This window comes from Epinephelus fuscoguttatus, linkage group LG13 (assembly GCF_011397635.1).
Source record: "Epinephelus fuscoguttatus linkage group LG13, E.fuscoguttatus.final_Chr_v1".
NCBI classification, from domain to species: Eukaryota; Metazoa; Chordata; class Actinopteri; order Perciformes; family Serranidae; genus Epinephelus; species Epinephelus fuscoguttatus.
Window position 1 is genome coordinate 14345257 of NC_064764.1, and position 22647 is coordinate 14367903.

Below are 22647 nucleotides of genomic sequence, written 5' to 3' on the forward strand. Positions count from 1 at the left end.
TTATGTTAAAGGAGAAGTGTGCAAGATTTTGGGAAATATAGTGGCATCTAGTGGTGAGAATTGCAGATTGCAACCAGCTTAAACTTCTCCCAATTAGGATTCCTTCAGGGTTCATTGTTCAGGAGGTTTTTACCAGGAGCCAAATTTTTTGCAGAGTTCTCTTCCTCTCCAAAACAAACATTCTTAGTGATTTACACCACTAAAACCACAGAATAAAGCAGATTCACATAAAAAGACACTGCTAGTCGCAGAGGGGCTTCTAGCTACATTGGCTGATGTGAAATGGCCCTATCTGGACCCAGTGTTGGGTTTATCAATTCTGGGCTACAGAAGAAACATGGCGGTGCAACATGCTGATCTCCATGAACCAGGACCTGGTCCCTATGTTGATATAAAACAGCTCATTCTAAGGTATTGAAAACACTATGATTATCTTAAGGTGATTATCTTACTATATCTTACTATATAATGACGAAAACAAATCTACTGTTTGTATTTTTGCTGTACACACATAGGCCGTAAGGTGAACACAGTTATCATTTCATCTCATTCCGACATCTGGGGACTACACGATCTTTACTTCATAAAAAAGATTGATACATGTTCAGCTAATCAGCGGGAGTTCGTAGCTCATAACCCCGCAAGAGTCCTGTGATCGGTGTCGTAATTCGGCACTTGTTCCGTCTGAGCGTAATGACCAGTTCCACCTGAGCGTAATGATCTGTTCTGCCTGAGTGTAATGAGATTTGATACGTGAGTGGTGGCACGGCTGTCACGTGGTCGCGTTACACCAATAAGGTACCCGCATTTTGTGTTGCCATGGTTTCATTCAGCAGAAGAAAACAGACCCGGAAGTCCTCAAAAGTGAGCAGAAATGAGCTGAAACAGTGCTATTGACTTTGCCATGTCCATGAAACACGATGAGACAAATAGACAATAAGGTGAACTAAGCAAAAATGTCTTAAAACACATTTGATTCAATACCTGGGCATAACTGACGTATTATTACATAGACAACATAGCTGTCCAGTACGGAATACGAGAACGGCCATGTATTTTTTTTTTTTTTGGTGCACTGTTCTCTCGTGATAACAACTTATTATTTCGTTTTCTTGATATAACAAAGATTGTTTTCTCGTGATAAAGAATTAATTATCTCGTTATCTCGATATAACAAAGATTGTTTTCCCGTGATAAAGAATTAATTATCTCGTTATCTCGATATAACAAAGATTGTTTTCCCGTGATAATTGTCAAGTCTGATGATTGTGCACTGGTTAATGTGATCGTCTTGATTTCAGCCTACAAGAGCTGCCGTGGTCCTGCTAGATGCCTCCTGCTGCTGCTGTTATCATTAGTCACACTTCTACTGTTATTATACACATGTGATTATTGTCACATACTGTATATTTCCAAATAGTCGCCCGGTGGCATATAGCCGCCGGGCACCTAATAGCCGCTGGGGGTTTGACCCCATTTTGTGTATTAAACACCAGTCCGATTAAACGCCCGGGCGATTATTTCCTCATTCATTGCCTCAAGGAGGGACAGCCCTGCAGGCAGGGAGAGAGCAGCTCACGAGGGCTGCTCTCTCCCTGCCTGCAGGGCTGAGGGACTGTTTACTTTTACGCACGGGTCGGCTTACTTAATTATTTTCCATTTCTGCCATTATATCTCCCTAAATCCACACTGGACATTTAATAGAAAATATAAACAAATGCTAAACAAAAACGTCACATATAAACAGAGAGTCTGAGGGACAGAGCTGCTCATGAGTATTTGTTCAGGAACTTAAATCTCAGTGAATATGGAGCACATTAGAACATTTTCTGACTGTGTGAAGCTACTAACAAAAGGGATCATTTTCAGTGTAGTATGGAAAGTTATGTACAAAGAGAACTAGGTGTGACTTGGTGTGAAAATTTGACTTGAAACTTCTACCGAAGACATACCAAAAAAAAAAGAAAAAAAAAAAAAAAGACAATTCTGACAGTGACAAGAGAGCATCTAAAAATAGTAATGATCTGTGCTCACATTGCTTACACTGCATAACTCATAATATTATCGCTACATATATTTTCTAATTCCACAAATAACAATATCTATACTGTAGCTCACAATGCAAGTCAACAGTCCCAGAACAGTCATGCCGTAAAGTCTCTCTATTCTGCTATAGCCCAACTTTACTGTAACATAATGCCTGATAGTAAAATCCATGTACTGTGAGATAGGTGCATAATAAATCCCATGCAAATCCTCTCCCTGCACTCCAGCTTTGTGCTACACCTTCAAGTTTTATAACTTTTTTCCCCCTCATCTTTCCTGGAAGTTCTAGTAGATTCCAACCAATCAAGTACTGGAACAATCTTTATTTTTATGGCACATTTAATAAAATCAAATGCAATATAACTACAAACAGTAAATCAAATAAAAGATATAAAACCATAAAATAACAGCGAAACATCAGACAGTATAAGAGGAGAAACAAAGCACGTAAAGTAGAGAATACACAAGAGCAAAAATAAAACTGAGCAATACAATAAAATACATTCACTTTCTATAGAATGTTGACCATTAGAAGTGCAGTATTTCTATAAAAGGCCAGGCTAGAATGATACACATGAGGTACTTAAAAGCTTAGTCTGACAAAGAAGACAGTCTGAGCAATTGTGAATGGCTCAGTAACAAAGCCGGATAGTGTAGCTAAACCATTTATCTGCAGTTAAGCTCTCACAGACACACACACATATAAACTCTGCTCTCTCATCTGAAGCACAAATCATTCACAGAACTTAAAATCTGAACACCCGTACAACATTCAACATGCTGCCTGAGAGGAAGATATTAGCTACAACTCGATACTCGCCAATAAAGCGATTATTTATGCATGTATCATTTTTGAAACATTTCGTCACCCAAGTCAAGCTGCCCTTTATTCTGACAGGAGACAGATTCTGATTAAAGTAACACCTGCATTAATGTGCATCATTTAAAACTCAAGAAATCATTATCCTATCAATGTTAAGACATCAATTTAATTAATATAAACACACTAGAAGACTGGCATCCTCTGTGCTGTTTTCAGCAGAGTAAACAAGGTTAAAGTTCTCACAGCTCTTGACAAGGATCGACAACATAATTGCAACAGGAACCAACCAGTATTTACCGAGAATGAGATCTTCATTTTGTGTTTGCTGATATACAGTAAGGTAGGAAGAGGCTTTCAGTCCTCTTCACCGTGGCGTCATTTATTCATTGCAAGCATATTGACATATCAGTATCAGTTAAAAATGATATATGATTTTTTTTTAAATGTTATTTGCAGCACATTTAAAGACTTCTCCCAGGGATCCTATTACTCTGTAAAGGCTGTGATTGCTACAGTGGCTGAGAAGCCTGCACATCCAGAGTATACTTCACTTATTGTAGGGTTGTCATCAATTTTGATTAGTTGTTTAGGGGTGTGTCACAGCATGCATTCATCAACCAACAGGGAAGAGGCACCTCTGCCCACTCTATCACAGGGCTAATACAAAGCTTATTGATAAGCCCAGTCCACTATTAGCCAGTCAAAAAGAAAGAGGAAAGTGATAATGTCAGCCTGGTATTCAAGCATATATTGGGAAAGAGGTGGTAGAGGTGCAGTGATGATGTGTATTCTAGAGAGGCCACCAGTCTATCAATAGACAGATACACAAAGACAGACATATTCCTACTGTATGGGCAATATACAATGGTGGCCCTTTCACTGAATAGAGCTTGAAGGCTTCACAATGTAAATCAATGCAACCTCTGTGCGCTGTTCATTGTGGCCACCGGCTGCTCAGACGTAACGATAACTCGGTCTCCTCCTGCCAATTTCAACACAGATTTTTTTTCATGTTCCTTCTCTCCACATACACTCCTCTTAGTAGTGCAGTGGTCGCTGAGTGGCCACCAGAGAGCTTTTGTGTTTTGACAAGATAAGGATACAGCGTGTTTCGGGGTTCGTGTGACGTTGGAAAACTCGCCCATCTCCCCCAGAGAGCAGTTGGGAGCTGGGGAGGGGGGCTGCCATTATTTAGTAGGCTTTGCTATGTAGTAACATTGTTGTGGCCTTATGTAATATTTCAAAATACTAGAAGTAGTAGTATTAGTAAGAATAGTAAAAGATAAACAATTAGTTTTTTTCCCCCCATCTGTGGTGCCCCCTATGGATGACGGCACCCTTAGCATTCGCCTATACTGCCTATGCTACAGGCCGGCACTGGCAACATAGAATAATCACTTCACCCAATCTGCATTTCTGTAGACTGTGGGAGGCAGTCGGAGCACCTGGAGAAAACCTGCATGGCATAAACATGCAAATTTCTCACAGAAAGGCAGCAGCAGCCCTGTGCTTTAAAGTGCCAGTGCTAAAACCTGAGCCATTCATGCTGCCCTTATATAAATAAAATGATACAGTTATGCTCTCATTCATACCACTGGGTCAATTTACAGTGTCCAGCTCAAGTGGCTCATAAAGTATTTTGGTCAGTTGGAAAATGCTCTACACAAAGCCAAACAATAACATAGGCTTCTGAGAGAGACACTGTACTACAAAGGTGTAACAACAAATATCTAAAGTACAGGGTTTCCATATATTTTCATGGACACAATTTCAAAACTTTTCCATGACTGTTCAAGAACCCATAATAAAAAATGTTTTCTTGCCCCACTTGTGGGGTGTTTTTCAAACATATCAGAATCAAACTATATTCAAACATAATTTCAGTTAGTTGGCATACGTGAAGAGGGAGAAAGAACGTAGAGAGAAAATGAAGAAACGTATGAGATGGTAAAACAAAACATTCAGTACGTTTCCATGCAGCTTGAGAAAATTTAATTACTGGCATAGTCTGACTGAAACCGGACTTTTAAATGCATGTAAACAGCTTAGTCCGACTAAAACTGGACTATCCCTTGCTCGACAAACACACCTAGATAATTCGATTGACAATCCAACTATTGCTGCATGTATCCACTTAGTCCGAGTGGAGACGAACTCGGCGTTCTGAGCATGCACCACTTTTTCTTTCACAGGCTTTCACCTGGAAGAAGAAGGAGGTGATGTAGCAGCAGTTCAGTATATAGCAGTGCAGTAACTCCCGGAAAAACAAACAAACAAACACCATAGCGACCGAGAAGCACAAGACGCACTATTGGATGGACAAGGAAAGTACATTCATGCTCCGCCATCTTCATTGGTCATTAGCATCCTCTTCAGGTCAGCCAGAACTAGTTCAATACACACTATATTAAAAAGGACACAGCGCCACCAATCGAGGCGGAGTCAGATGTACTTGGTCAGAAATTCGATTTTCTCTTCTGCAAATATACTCAGACAAGAAGCCCAACTTGACTGATTAGCCGAGCTATGAGCCTAGCTCAACTACTGCGTGCATGTTAACGTACTGATTGTCTCACATTAGTACATATAAGAACGATGTTACGTCAGCTACAGAAAACAAATTTGCTGTATATCACGTTACATTGAAGGTTATCCATGGAAGATTACTGTAACAATTTCATTAAACAAAACATGACTTTCAATGATTTATACAAATTCCATGACTGTTCCAGGGGTCCGTTTCACAAAGCAGGTTCAACAAACTCTGAGTCTAATCCTGAACTCTGAGTTGATCTACTCTGAGATAGGAAACTCTGAGTTTCCGGTTCCAGAACAGCTGATGTGAATCAGTTTAATCAACTCGGAGTAGTTTCACCTGGAGTTAAGCGCATGCACCACGACTATAAAAAGCCAGCATCAATGGAGCCCCGATTCGACAAGTCACCATGGCAACGGGGAAGAGGAGGGCTGCGTTTTTCACCCCACTAGAATTAAAAATCTTCATGCGCTCATACGGCGAGTTTGAACACGTTTTCAAAAAGAAGTGCAACACCGCTGCAGCTGCAAAAGAGAGGGAGACGGCGTGGGAGAACATTGCTGCTCGGGTCAATGCATAAGTTTAAATGTAGTCCTTTGCAATCACACTAATATTACAGGGGAAAACTGCTTGAATGGCAGCCTATTAATTTATTTCATGTAGATGCAATCCTGTGGGGAGAAGCGTATTTGGCAGCAGTTCAGGATGAAATATAAAAACATTGTTCAAACAGGTAAGACCTCGGCATAATCTCATGGGGGTACCTCATTTTGATCATGTTTTACATTGTAAAGTAAATATTAAGTGGCTGTTTGACTGTGCAGTTGTTTTATCCCCAACATAATACTGTTTTCACACACATAAATGTGTTCTCATCTATATCATGTTCTGTTAAATAATTAAGCCTAATTAAACTAACACAGACTTCTACTCAGCCAACAGAAAAAAGGCAGATGCCCGTAAAACGAGCACACTTTTCTGACCGCCCTGCATACATGTACAGTTGCCTTACCCAAGTGCTCAGCATCTCCGACATTGTACAAAAAACTTCCATTTGCAAAGAAACGCAGCGCAACACACAATATCTGCTGGGATGTGAGAGCATGACTACGATTGGTAATGTTGCAAATGTAAGGACGGATTAGGTTGTGTATGTAGATGATGGACTGTGACGTGAAACGGTACAGCTCAAAAATATAATTGTCTGGAAATGCTAGAACATCTATGCGTGGTCTGATAACAACCTCTCGACGAATATTTAATTCTCTGCACAGTAATGCTGCACCTTCATCCACGGGATCGTTATCAGAAGGACATGCCATGTTAGTGAAAAAAGTCGCCACATACTGTGCCTGATGGACTTCTAATATAGCCTACTGACTCTGATTTTCTTAATGATTTTTTAAATGACAGACGGCAGAACTACGCTACGGCAAAACTCGCCTGCTGACTGAATGAATGAGGAAATCACATGGAGTGTGTGGCTCTGAAAGAGGGCGGAGACAGAGAGAAACTCGAGGTTCATTGACAAAAACCTGGTCCCGACCAGGTTAGGTTCATAGAGTCTGTTACTACGGTAACTGACCGAGAGCTTAAGTTACCTCTCTCTCTGAAACAGGCTAGAGTTACCCCTCTTTCTCTGGTTTGAGTTACCTCCCTTTTTGAAACGGAAAACTCAGAGTTTCCCTCATTTCAGGGTTAACAGACTCTGAGTTTTCACTAAACCTGCTTTGTGAAACGGACCTCAGGCCTGGGAAATGTAATTATGAAATTCCATTCCAGGTTTTCCATGACTGTGGGAACCCTGAAAGTATAAATCCAGTGATTTGTGTGTGTGTGTGTGTGTGTGTGTGTGTGTGTGTGTGTGTGTGTGTGAAGGAGAGGGGGCTGACGCATGGCTGCTCATTTTATGTCATCCTCCTCCTTTCAGACTCTTAATTTGTTTTGTTTGTAAACACACGAGTGTTGCGGGTAATAAATGGCGTGATGCAAGGAAGGTTGCTGAAAAAACAGGAAAACACCTGTCATAATGTGCTTTATGCAAACTAGATAATTATATTCCTCGTGTTGTGTAATTTGTGTAGCACAGACATCTTGCCAATTTCAAACCTTATTTCCATGTATTAGTAATAGGGCTGTTATGTTTATAGCACTCACAGTATTTGCTCATGTTTACTGTATGAATTGTGTAGCAGCCTTTGGATTTAGATAGGAGATTTTTTTTCTTCTCGCCACTTGTAGGAAATCCACGAGATGTAAACTATAACTGAACAGCATCTTGTTAAGCAGCCTTTTGGACCATCAACATGACTTTCAGTTTAGACATGCAGTTTAGACATGAGTATACTGCAATATGGTTTAAGGAGGTCAAGGAAGTGGATGTCTTGGTACAGCTACCACATACTAGAGCTTAAAAACCACAGTAGATTTGCTTTCCATCAATTTACCTGACAGAGAAATTAAAGAAAAGTGTTAAAGTTAATATGAAAGAGCTGAAATATGGAGCTATAATGCCCATTACAACCCGCTGAACACACTATTCCCAAATAAAACCCACCACAGAGCTCTGTCTGATTTCACGTGTTGGATTCTAAGAGCATTATAGAAAGAGACGGGGTATGTTTACTACAACCCCTCCGGCATAGGATCAAATATTCATGAAGACAAATAGTATCCAGCCTGGTCTGCAACCACAGCATGTAATTCAGATTTTGCCATCTGCACTGAAATAGGGGATTACAAGCTGCGAGAGACCTAATTTAGACCTGACATAACACTACAGGGACAGTAGGAAGTTACAGTAACACAACCAGAAAAGAGGTTGGACTGGAAAGCAGTATGTATGTCAAAGCACAGGGGCTTTTCAGCACACAGATAATATGCTGTCATGACAACAATCCTGAAGATCAAGACATGTAGTTGAGTTAGTCATAGAATGAGTGTACTTTATGTTTCCAGTAGTGGTTCATAGGTTCTAGTAGAGCATTGCCACTTGCTGATGGAGATGTAATGCAAGGTAAACAGCAACCCATGCGGACATCACTCCACTGGTGAGGATGAAACTGTTGTCTCAAGTGATATTTGTGTCTTACAATCTGTGAAGAGAATCTGTGTTTACCTGTGAGTGAGCGCCTGCGACTGCGGGAGCTGCCACATCCAGCACATTCAGAGAACTTGGACCAAGCAGTCAGAGTGCAGTCATCCTTGCAAGCCACCCGGCACTCTCTGATCTGAGGGGGCACAGGGCCAGCCCAGCGCAGGCACTCTGTCATGTTGGCCGACTCACCGCTCTCCCCGACACAACTGACTCCTGCAAATACAGGGGGGAATGGCAAGAATGTCACTCCGATTATACAGACAATGCGCACATAACAGATCACATCTTCCCAGGTTGACAGTCAGTCATTGGTATTGTTTAAAATCTCCCTACAGATATATTCATGGTTATCTGTGCTAGAACAAGTCTGATTTAAGCATTAGGCCACATTTATATTCACAGTTTGATTGAGCTGCAACATGGACGGACATGTCTATTAATTTCTTTTATGTTTGGTTGAGTGGTCTCAGAAAGAAAAGGTAGCTACATAGTTGTCATTGCGTAAGTCATAGCTATAAAAATAATTCCTGTGCAGCTTTCATGTTAAGATCTAGTGAAATGCTAATTCAACCTTGAAGCACAACACCATCAGACTTCTTCAGACAACTATGATTTATTGAATAAAAATAAGGTTTCATAATAAGGGATTAACATGAAAGCTAAATACTTTTGACAGAATGATGAATACGCTATCTAATCAGAGTATCGGTATCTGATCAAAGAAGAATAAAGACATCAAACCAAGTACTGTAGCTGCAAAATGCGCCTGTGTGTGCTAAGAATAATTACTTAGAACACACAGCAAGACCAGATGGGTTATTTCTGTTACTAAACACCTGATGTAGCACTCAATTAACTGGAAGCAGACTTTCAGTCCAGTGTGGCTGCTTTTGATAATTTTGGAAAATACCCCTGAACACGTTTTTGGCAATTGTTTTATATCTCTTACATCAAAATGAAAACTGTCAAAGAAGCGAGGCCACTATTTGTAAGGAAAAAAAAAAAGAGCTAGCTGTGGTTAGGAAAAAACACTTTAATACAAATTGAGAAACAGGAGGCAGGATCAATACGAGAGGTACATCAGAACCACTACATAATAAAGAAAAATGCCTGCCTTGGAAATGTGAAAATTGTTCTTGTTCTTGTTCAAAAAGAACAGAACTAAAACCCTTTACTGTGAGTCTGCTATCTTACAAAAACAAGAGAACATATAATCCCCCCAAGAATGATCTAATCTGTAGCAAGATGCTTCATCTCTTTATGTTTTGTTGAACTCAAATAAGTTAAATTGCCTGTCAGAGATGGAAATGTACATCTTTTATGTCTGCAACTTGCATGTTGAGCCTTATGGTGCATTCATTAGCAGCACAGTTTATTAAACATTGAGACACAGTGCAAATGAATTATTCAGTTTTTGGTCAAAAAAAAGAAGAAAAAAAAAAAAGAAAAGACCAGTGCCTGGAACATGAAATGGGAGGAAATGCTTGACATAAAGTTCGTTATAGTTTATTACATTACAAAACAGACAGTGTATGTATTATTAAATATCCTGCTTTAATAAAAACAAGTGTCAATGCAATGAGGTTTAAGTTAAAAACTATATCCGTAAGTAACTGATTATATGCTCACACAAATGTCTTGAAGGTTCTGTATACAACATACAACAGAATATTAATATAGCAGCAAACAGTTATTTACAATGTTAAAGATATAATGGAGTCATGGTGTCCTGAGCAGAGCATGAAGTCATACTCCCTGTGTGTGTGTTGTAATCTGAGCTTCTCTGTTTTTCTGTGGTGGTAGATGGTTCCACTGTGTGTGCATGTTATAGTGCATGTGAGTTCCTGTGTGTGTACCCAACTGGCAACCTAATTGCTGATGCTTTGCACTGCCTTCATACAGCGATTACAGCTGATAATGGTGGTGGCTTTAAAGCATTAACGCCCAACCTCTGGGCCACCATATTATCATTGTTAGCTCTGACTGCACTTTAGCTGTTGTTTGCACTGTCGCTACTGTTAACACTGTTCACGCTTTTAGCACCACTGGTGGCCAATAGCCACCACCACCTCCAAGTTGCTGTGTGCAGACAATCCCAGCTCAGACTCTGAATCGTATACAGCTTTTTTTTTTTTTCTTTTTTTTTTTTTTTTTTAAATAATCCATGTCTTCAAGCAAAGACATTACACCGGTGTCACAGGAACCCTCATTGGTATGCAGGCCCTCAGAAATCTAACCATCTTAAATCCACTAACAATAAACACTGAAAGAATTCTGGGCGCCACAAAATCTCCTTAAATGTTCTTGAAATATTGTTCTCACACATGCCATACCACATGTCATGTGCAGGATGTGAAGAGTGAAAGGAGTATTGTGAGTCAAATGCACACATAATTCAAACCCCCCCCCCCCCCAATAAAGACATTTGAATGACAATAATCAGCAGATCTACAGGGTCGGAAAGGAATAATTCCCCTAATTTCCAACACTGATATTTCAGTGTGTGTGGCACTTGGCATGAAAGTGTGTGGACCTACAGTGACTCAGCCTTGGCTTAGAGGGAAGCAACATAAATGAGGAACCTCAAAAAATAGTGATAAACCTAATGTGAGTTAATTGAGTAAATTAAATAAGAAGGAAAACAAAGAAAATGAGTAGGTGTGTGGATAACCGTGCTGCTGCAGAGCATGCTGGCTGAGGAGAGAAAGGGAGATGGAGGAGGGGATTTTTGTAGCTTTGTTAGATGTCGCTGATTAGACTGGAGCAACTGACTGAACTAAAGCTTCTTTTAACAAAAATAATAGCGCAGCTAGACATACTACACAGGGCATTACAATGTTCATTACATTGCTGTTTCTTAGACACTCTAGTATTTAAGTCAAGCACTGTTACCAGTGAAGGAAACGTCTGCCTTCGTCGCCTCAACATCGTTGAGGGTTCACTGATACACAAACATGCCTTTAATCCATTTTATTGATTTCTATTTGACTTTTAAATTTTGCTCTCTGACAATAACTGTTGGGTTTCTACGGGTCTGCAGAGGATGTGTGGGATGGTCATTTACATAGAAGGCTTCTACAAAGGCATTGTGAGGGAGAGCTATTATTAAAGTGCATTTATGTAACAATCACAATCCCAGCAATAAAAAAAAATATTTTACTGTGTAATGTATGTGTTTAGGTTGAAGAGTGTTGATTTAATGATGACCTTTCAAAGGTGAATCTTATTTTCTCTTTAACAAACCTGTTCAGAAAACAACTAACCATTTACAGCTGCCGCAGTATTTGTCCAATTAGCACCACTGTGGGAATAATTAAACGTCCCTGTTGGCATCTTCTGTCCATTTACCTTTAACGGTGTTCTTTCTTACCCAACCTACTCCACCCCTCACAACCCCATTCTGTCATACCCAGTGTCTTTTATTAGCAAACCACGGCACTGCCAGTACTGGTATTTTGAATTTGAACTGAGAGTCATGCATTTTTAACATAATTATTTCAGCCTCTGGTTGCCTTAGCCCATTTGTGTGGCCTTTCACATCATCTCCTCTCACAATTGTTAACAATTTTTGTCACAGTATCTCCACCACCGACAGGGATCATCTTTAATTATACAGTTTCATAGAAAGGTGAACACTTTTGAGGGGCGGTTGAAAGGACAAGCTTTGAAGAGGCTTGTTACTCTCCAGATTTTTTTGAAATCTTTTGCATGGCAATGTTGTAGCCACTAAAGACATCCTTAAAAAAAAGATTTGATCAAGTTTCCTTTCAACTGATTTATGCTTTTATCAATCCAACGCAGAACATGTTGCATTTTCTACCATTGGTTTTAATGCTAGGTTTTTCATCGACTTGAAAAAAAAAAAAACAACCTCCCATCAAATGGAATCTTAATGTTAATTCGGTCATGCTTGTATGATCTTCTTCCTCTGCATGATGCCTTGTGAAGAGTAATGTGGATTGGATTCATCATGGCCATTAAGTCACATTCTTCCTGCAGCAAGAGATGATCAACATTTCTATTGAATAATTTCTCAAAACAGTTCCAGTTCTACTCAGGGAGGGATACAACACATCCAGCTGGTAATGAGCCACAAGTTGGCTGAATTTAGATGTAGTGTGTTGTAGTTAGTGTGAAATCCACTGGCTCCTTGCTCCGTCTAAGTTATCAGCTACAACTTCATACAGGGTTTCAAAGTTGCCTGTTCTATTCAGCAGAGGAGTTCCTTTGGGCAAGGTTAGGATTCATCTTCTCAAATATACTTAGTTAGCGACGCCTCTTTTCCGTGACCTCCAGCATGTCGGGTCAGCATATGTACCATAACCATCAACCCACTTGGTCCTACATTTGCATTCATTCAACATGCAGCCTTGCATCCGACATGGGGACAGACACACTGAGATGGGAGGAAGCATTTACTCAAGCCAAGGGCGTATTGGCTCAGTAAACCACAAACCCAATCATATGCTTGTGTCTGAAACTTGGCCCTGATTTCAGCCTTACAGTACATGCCTGACTCAATGTGCCCAGCATACTGACTGGTCTTGACTGGGCTGAAAATCCCTGGATCCTAATTGAGCTGTTCTGTAACTGCTATTTGAATGTTTCATCATCTCTAGCCATCTAACAGTTTCCCAGGGCTGTACAGTATTTTTACTGAAACCTACAATTTCAACCAACACTCCTGTACAGTAATTCTCCCAGGAAAGCCAACCTAGAAACCAGAATGATGCTTACCTCATGCCGTATTTTTTTTTTTTTAGGTTTCTACAGTGGCTATTTGCCTCTCCGTTAGTGTTAGTTCAGCCAGAGTGTCACTGATGATGCAGAAAACAAAAACTACTGTAGATATACTTGTAATAAACAACAATATATATGAAGCAATGTGGTCAGCTGACAGTTCAGTGCAGTGCTTTGTTTGATACATTTACAATTTACATCCACCACCTCATGTCGATGCAGACCCCAATTTCCAAAGCAAATGCGGAAAATGCTGTCGGATGCAGCCTGAATACAAAAGATTTCAATGGAAACGTGAATGGGAAACAAATGCAAATGTCAGCTGAGTGGCACAATTAAACGCAAAGGTGAGTTGAAAATGTTACAACTCGGGGCGTCGACTCTCTCTCTCCCCCTTTCACACTTCACTATCCTATCAATTAAAGGCAAAAAATGCCCTAAAAATATCTTTAAAAAAAAATGTTACAACTTGAGTATGACTCAATGAATGTATGAAGGTGGGAGCAGCAACAGAGGGTCATAAGAAAATCTCAGGAAACTGAGTTTCTAATGACTTATGAAATCAACCTGTCTGAGCTGTGACACACAGTCACAGCAAATGTCTTAGCAGTCAATCCGCAAACTTTCCCAGAGTGGCCAGAAGACAGACGTAAATAATTACACAACAAAAAAACAACACAGTGCTACTAGGCAGGATTAAGTTTTATCATGCTTTACCCAGCCCGTTCTCATTCCCAGAGAGGGAAATTTGGCAGTTTGGTCAGCGGCCGTCGGCATCTGAATCTGACGCACAGGGCACCCTTTAGCATCTGTTTGACACACACTGAGCTTTCAGCTATCTCCAATGTAAACCCATCTATGGCAATAAAGTCTCATTAAGAGCAAGACAGTCTGCATAAACAAACACAGGACTTTTACCCATGAGACTGCTGTCATGTTTCATGTGAAACCAAGAGTAACCATTTAGGTTTTTTTTCCAACTATGCTACACAGTTAAATACAGCATAAATCACATGACATACTCATTAGCTTACTCTTATTAAGTAATGTCACGTAAATAAAAAAAAAAAGCAATGATTTTAGCCTAAACCAAAATAATTTTTCTGAACCTAATCAAGTAGTTTTGCTATCCAATCCTGTGAACACAAGGTTATTTTGTAATGACACAATGCATGTAGCAAGCAGAAATTGACACACCATCCCTGTGCGTCCAAAACTGACCCTATAGGGATGTCTAGACCTTTATAGTTTAAAGTATAAGCCCACTGATCAAGCTGCCATATTTGACAAGTTGAGAGTGAATAAGCGTTGGTTTTATCATGTGGCATTTTAAGATAGGGATCAGGGATCATACGGATCAAAGTATGCTATTATAGGGAGAGAACTGTCTGGGCTTCTCTGCTGAGGCTGCTGCCCCCGCGACCCGGACCCGGATAAGTGGAGGACAACGAGTACGAGTACGAGTACGCTATCATAGTGATAATGCTTATGTGTAGATATTATTCACAATTAAATCATTTGTGGTGGGGGCAGAGCTGATTGCAGCTGATATTAAGCAAGAGGCAGGGTAAACCCAGGACAGTCGGTCACAGGGCAGACACAAGGAGACAGGCAAAGATTCAAGCTCACATTCACAGCTAACATTTAAGCTGCCCAACAAACTAACCTGCACCTACTTTGGAAAGACACATGCTGGATTTGTTGATAATTACTTATGATGGGTAAATGATTAAATAAACTATGAAATATAAGAAACTGGGTAAAAAATGTAAATAGAGCAGGTTTGTGATGAGTGTTACCTGTACACATAACATCATTCACACATATGGCATTTATTCATATATGGCATTAACATTAGTTTATAGACTTAGACATTAAGCGTCACCCGATGCTACTGAAGACAAATGCAGAGGCGAAGGTGACCTATATTTTGCAGTCGAGCAGGATGAATGTCTGACATGATAATGCTGCACAACTCGCTTGTTCATATTCAGCTTCTCAATGAAGGGAGATATATTTGATGTAGATACCATCTCGCACACCCTTCCCACAGGATGTGGATTCTGAAACTACAGTGAATGTAGAGTGCATGGAAAATAACACAGTGTTGAATAATGTGAGCATTACTGAAATTCAAGTTAAGGAAATTTGAATTTCAACCAGCAAAGCAAAAAAGCAGGAGGTAAAGGAAAATAGAAAACAAATAAAGCAAAATGTGCAATTGGACTTAAATGTATGTTGAAACTGCAGGAGTGATTAAATGAACACAATAAAAGGAATAAAAGCTGAGTCAATATAATATCTAAATCAGAATATATTGTACTCTATGAGTGTCAGTCGATGATTGCATATAAAGAGCTCCCTCAGGGCACTCAAGTATTTTTTAAAAGGTCCTTGAATAACATAATTGAGAAACCCCTGCTCTGACTTACTGTCATTAAATCTTTGATATGCCCTTATCCAGTGGTCTTATGCCCCTACTATGGCCCTATTCCCAATTATTGTGCCCTAATTATGCCCCATTGTGACATTTATATGACTTTTTCATTGAAATGGTTCAGCCATCTGCTGAGTTAAAGTAAATCTTGGATACATTCTTTGTTGCTTCAAATTTATATTTAAATTCAGTATTTCTACAGACTGCAAATTCCAAAACCATGCTTCAGTTTGTGAAATGTCACAGGTATTTAACTTAGTCATTTTCTAATCATATTCAAATAGGAGGCTCTAAAGGTCAATGAGGCTTGCTCTTAACCTGGGAACACTACAGACACTTTTCCCATCCTCACCAAAAAGTCATAGAAACTCACTTGAGAAATGTCAGTCATAATTATACTGCCACGTAAAAATGAGCAACGGTGAGAGCAGAAATGCTAGAAAGTTCTCAAGGCTGCACTGTGAGCCACTGAAAACTTCACTTGAATCACATCAGTAAATTAGATAGAACAGCCAGTTTCTGGGATTTATTGGGACATTTGCTCTCCTCTAAACGAGTCTGAAATGATCCAATTAACACTCTGGCTCTATAACGATTTGGGCCAGTGGCAGTCTTTTTCACAACTCCACTCAAAGAAATGTAGTTCTTCGTGAAGGACAGTAAACAGGAATCTGCACTGTCTAAAAAACACCCAACACATTCACAAACTCACACACAATCAATTTGGGGTGGTAATCACATGGATACAACACTTATATTTTGCTGCCAACAGCAATGATCATATCATAATACAGGCAACTGTGCAGTGTGGAGCAGACAAACATCAACAACACATCAAATTTAGTTGTGTAACTACAGAGGAAAATATCTCCTGATGGAAAGAAAAGTATTTTTCATTAAGCAGGAATCATGTCATGCACAGTAGTGTGGAGTTGCATCAGTTCACACACAGTTTTACAGACAAAAATGTCAACAGTAAAGGATGAATAGCCCTCTGCATTATTTTGAATCTGGTTTTTTTTTTTATAAGATATTTTTTGGCGCTTTTTAGCCTTTAATGGATAGGACAGACAAGCGTGAAGGGGGGAGAGAGAGAGAGGGAGTGACATGCAGCAAAGGGCCACAGACTGGAGTCGAACCTGGCCCTCTGCGGCAACAGCCTTGTACGGTACATGGGGCGCCTGCTCTACCACTAAACCACCAACGCCCTGTTTTGAATATGTTTTAGCAGGAGATTCAAATAAGTAAACTGCCTCAAAAATAGCAAATTACTGTATATTCAAACAAGCGGGAATTCGCAATAGCTGCGACCACACATGTACATGCATCCACATGTTGCCCCTTTTTGCTGTTTGGCATGAACAATTAATCAGCTGTCCTTTGGCTCATGACCAATCTTCCCACAAAATCTAAGGCAAGTCTGTGAATCCATTTGGAAGATAGGCACCTTTTTGTGGTTGGACATTCCCATTGCCACTTCCTCTTTTTAGCCATTTAGCAAAAATACAAACCAACACATACACACTAGGGTTGGGAAACGCCTGAGAACCCACAATACGATATTATCACAACACTTAGGTCACAATTAAGGATGGGGGAAAGAATCAGTACAGCATTGTATTGTGATATTTTGCATGGCGATATTGTATCAATACACAGACACCAAGTATTGATCTTTCATTATTTCCATTCTTAATTTTTGCAAATACACATTTTAATACAACTTCTGGTACTAGAATAATAAAATCAATTGCTTTGTTCGTCCACTAGATGGTGCTGATGGTTGTTTTTGTTTTTTTGTCTCAGTCATTTGGTAGGAAGTTCATCAAAAGAAAGATGGAGGCACCGGGCAGAGAAATCAGAAATGTGCCATCGGAGAAACGATGTTATTGCGATATGCAACGCTAACGCTACCTTTGGATGGTGGAGCGTGAGGTGAGCCCTCGTGTTCGTAGTCCCATAGTGTCTGATTGTCATATGACACTGCTTGAAATTTGCATGTGTCATATCCAAGTCCTTCTTTCCTTCTGTGTTAAAAAATCCCAAGTATGTCCAGATGTTTGATTTGAACGCCAACGGCACATTTCTGATTTCTTTCTCCGGTGCCTCCATCTTTGTTTTGATGAACTTCCTGTCCAATGCTGCTTACTGAGACCTCTGCTGTCCTCATCAGCAAAACAAACAAACAAACAAACAAAAAAACAACAACAAAAAAACCCCATCAGCACCATCTAGTGGACCGACAAAGCAATTGATTTTATTAGTTTAGTACCAAAAGTTGTATAACAATATGTATTTGCAAATATTAATAATATACATAATAAAAGATTGATACTTGGTGTCTGTGTATCAATACAATATCACTATGCAAAATATTGTGATACTATGCTGTATCAATTTTTTCCCCCTCCCCTTACACACACACACACACACACACACACACAAACACACTTGACCTCCATGCCAAATTTCAGCCCCCAGCACAAAAACTGTTGCCTCCAAAGGGTGGGGAAATTTTCATGGTCTGACCCACTAACCGACAGAGCGAGCTATAGAGCTGCTGATCACAGCAAAAAAACAGCAATACTAGCTTGTATATCAAGATGTTACATCATTGAGTACAGTGCTGATTTATCAGAAAGCCACATTGAAGAACAAATTGTGATATCGCTACCGGTACATCAATATCATTATATTAGTACAAAAGAAAATCTACTGTTTGTATTTTTCCTGTATACACAGCATTGACTAATGCCACAGCATTTACAGTCTAAACCAGCTTAGACTGTAAATGCCACAGCATTTACAGTCTAAGCTGGTTTCCTGACTGTACAAAACCGCTGCAAAAATAGCTGCAGCTTATGTGCCAACATCTTACTGGGAAAACACATGGTGTCAGAAGATTCTGCACATTAATTTGTGCAAACATTTATTAGAAATGTGTCTAAATAAACTGAGGGAACAAAGGTTCACTGACAACTGCCAATTACAGGGACAAAGTTTAATTTAAAATTATTTCTGTTTATGGCTTTGTTCTTACTGCATTATTAATGGGTTGTGTTCTGCGAGAGGTTTTTTTCATTGTTGATTTGCAGACTATAAATCGAAGTACTCTCTTGAAGTCAGACTTAATGACACCAGAAGCTCAAGCCATAAAGCACTTTTTCATCATTTCATCAAAAGCCTCTATTGGAAGGGCACTGTTGTATGAGCCAAACAAGTTTTCAAACTTTATTGTGCGAGTCCATCCACGTTTGTGTGTTCTGTGTGTAACAAGGCTGATTGTTTCTTTCGACCTGCTGGTAAGAGGTGCTCATGGCCATCTGACTTGCTGCATTCATTAATAAGAAACCAGTGTTGTGATGAGATCATCACGACAACAGAGAGAAAGGTTCATCTTGTTACACTCTCTGGACAAATTGCCTCTGTCTTTTATGTTTCCATCACTTGCTTGTTAAAAGAGCAGATCTGAGAGGGCTATTAGGTCTCATTAAATAAGGATAGTAAGAGATGGAGGCGCAATGCTTTAAATGGTGATATAGCAGCTGACAGCAGCTGTGGAGAATATAAAAGATCAGGGAAGAAAGAAAACACTTGCCTCTTGTTTCTAAACCATTTCCACAGTCTTCTCCAGGTCCAGATAATCCCCGTCGAACAGATTCTGGAACCAAACTACAGCTGTGCCACTTGTGAGTCCTCCAACTGCATGGAATCACAAAGACAGGCAGATTTTGGAAAGGCAGTGTGTCATTGCAGCTTTATTCACACATTTTCTTTCTTTAAATCTAACAATAGTTGGAGACAATGACCTCCCTGTCTACCAAAAAACCACCACAGCTGTTAGTCAGTATCCTCCTTGTTAGGTGTGATTCATACAGTAGATATTGTCAAACTTATTCTTTACAGGAAAACTTTTTCAACCAGCTCTGTGTCATCACAGTGTGTACAGCCGGTGTTTGGCTACCTCCCATGTTACTGGTGCCTGCAGCTCTCCACCCATCCACCAACAACAGCCCACGAGGTGATGCAAAACACTTCATCAATGACACATTTCACTTTGTTTCCCTTTAGGAGATGCTTTTGTCATATTTAACAATAGAGCATACTATTACACCATGAGCACCATGAAAGTATGTGTCAAATGCCACGGCGTTAATACCATTATAAAAGGACATCTAGACATCTCAAGTACTTTGCAACAATAACACACATTCAGGCTGCAATTACACTTCATTCTCACCCTGTGCTATTATACAGTGGGTGAGCTTATCCTTGGAGAAAGGAACAAGAAAGGAAAATGTTTGGTTATAAATTGTGTGTTTTTACCTATACACTGGACACACAGGAAGTGATTCACATTCTCTCTCTTCATACAGTGTGTCAGGGCACTCTTGACCTCCATTAGCAGCCCTCTGAATGATGGTTCTGTATCGAGACTGTGTGGCGGCAGTTGCATTTTCTGTTGAACATGAAACACAATCTTCACAAAAAGGCTGTGTTCAGTGGCAGATTAGTTGCACAATTGTATTTAACTGAACGTTTTCCAGGAGATAGAGAAAGTAAAATGATACTGAGTCAAATGGCTGACATATAACGCCTGAGACACCAAATAAACGGCGACACAATATCACGAGTGCAGTCTAATATCTCGAAGTTGATCTGATCCTGATTAGCTTGCCCTTGTGGCTGTGATGTCCTCCACTTCACTGCAGTCTGTTCGGACACACCACACTATAATGGCTTCATTTGGCTCACGCTCCAAGGCTCATTACACAACACTAATTACTAAACATTGAAAATGGTGCAATTAAGAAAGTGATTACATCATCAGCGGACCCAATGGACTACAGCATATTTACAGAGACGAGATGCCTGCTCAATTCTTTTAAAAACAATTACACACTTTTTGATTTCCAAGATACTTACAGTACACACATTGAAACCCATTAAAATTCCATTTTCCTCTTGATGTGTCAGCTTAATGTAATGAACAGTTAGCACTGTCATTTACACTTAAATGTAATCATTGAATACACTAGAGACATCAAGGGAGAGCACATTTGTGTGGCAACATTTTGAATTTTTAAACAAGTCTTCGGTGGCATTATAATACAGTAGAGCATATGTGCCTCATACCTGATAAGGCTTTCCTCATACAATGCCTTGATACTATAATATACAAAAGTTATATATTGTGCAAAGCTGCAACTATTATTTTCATTTTGGATTAATCTGCCAATCTATTTCTCAGTGTATCAATCAATGATTTGATCTTTTAAATATTCAGTAAAAAGGTAATTTCCCCAAACATGCAAGTTGACATATTGAAATAGCTGTTTTGTCAGACCAAAAGTCCAAAACCTAAAGATACTCAGTTTACTATGATAGAATACCAGTGAATTAGTCTGCTTTTTGCTTGAAAAACTACTTAAAGTGGCAGATGGTAACTATAAGGCTGTCTGAGTCACTGGCTTTATTTAAGTCTCTCCTAAAAATGCACTTTTATTGGAAAGCATATCTTGACTTATTGCCATCTTATTGATGTTATTGACCATTTATTATCTTAATTTTATGTTTGGTCTTCCTTATTTTATCTTTCACTGAGGTGACATTTTATTTGTTTTATTCTCCTTGTGTTTTCAATGTTGTGTTATTGTACAGCACTTTGTAACTGTGTTTTGAAAGGTGCTATGTAAATAAAGTTTATTATTAATATTTTACAAAATGCAACTTTGTCACAGGGCGGCGGTGGTGGTTAGCATTGTCGCCTCACAGCAAGAGGGTTGCCGGTTCGATCCCGGGTGTGGGAGCCCTTCTGTGCGGAGTTTGCATGTTCTCCCCGTGTCAGCGTGGGTTCTCTCCGGGCACTCCGGCTTCCTCCCACAGTCCAAAGACATGCAGATTGGGGACTAGGTTAATTGGTAACTCTAAATTGTCCGTAGTGTGAATGTGAGCATGAATGGTTGTTTGTCTCTATGTGTCAGCCCTGCGATAGTCTGGCGATCTGTCCAGGGTGTACCCTGCCTCTCGCCCGATGTCAGCTGGGATAGGCTCCAGCCCCCCCGCGACCCTCAAGAGGATGAAGCGGTTAGAAGATGAATGAATGAATGAATGAATGAACTTTGTCATCCTTGTCTCCAAGTCCATGAGACAGATAATCTGAATGCTCCTAATGGTATTTGCAAGAATCCAACCCAGCTAATCGAAAACAACCAATCAGTGCCAAGGAGTCAAATGCAGATGTCAATCATGTCAATCACTGCTTGTGAACTGGGGTCACACTGTCACTGTTACTACATTGCCTATTTCTCAGCTCCGTGTCTTCAGATACATATTTTAATGTACTGTTTGGCTGTAAAATGGGAGCATTTGCTTTGGTCAGCAGTGTTGGTTTTTGGCTCAACTGTTTTCAACAATGCAGCCAGGTTACAAACTGTCTGATTTTACAGCTAAACTGTACACTGAAATATGTTTTCTAAAAACATCTGAGGTGAGAAATAGACAAGGCAATAACAAAATCTTGAATCATATTCGATCAGGTCTGTCTCGTTGGACCGCAGTTCATGAGCCGCAATTGACAGCTACGTTAAAGACTGGTGGATTCTTGCAAATGCCATGAATAATACTACTAGGAGGAACACTTTTTTCACAGATTTTCTGTCTCATGTACTACTGTCAGGATATAGTGACAGTTTCATTAAATATAACAAAAACATATTTTTTTTTTATAAAAGTTAACAACTACAGCTTTAAACTTAACCAGTTGTTGCTTGTTGGCCATTGATTTTTTTTCATCGACTGACTAATCAGTTAACCGACTAACAATTGCAGCCCCCAGGTCCGTAAATGTCCATTACACCCAAGCCACTACTAGAGGAGATGACACAATGCTGATTAAGCCGATTGGCTCCTCTAACATCTCATGGTATTTTTCAATATATATCATTTTTAGTACGCGTGTAGACCGG

At 39.7% G+C, this 22647-nt stretch overlaps 1 protein-coding gene across 2 annotated transcripts in view; it reads right to left on the reverse strand.

Moving 5' to 3' along the window:
* The window catches only part of thsd7ba (thrombospondin, type I, domain containing 7Ba), a 261412-nt gene that overhangs the window by 51098 nt on the left and 187667 nt on the right, over positions 1-22647 (reverse strand). For both annotated transcript variants that reach the window (XM_049594673.1, XM_049594672.1), the window contains 3 exons: positions 20006-20138; positions 19278-19381; positions 8524-8715 (listed from right to left, as the gene is read on the reverse strand). In XM_049594673.1, the coding sequence (XP_049450630.1) occupies positions 8524-8715; positions 19278-19381; positions 20006-20138 (429 nt within the window). The remainder of the gene's footprint in view (positions 1-8523; positions 8716-19277; positions 19382-20005; positions 20139-22647) is intronic.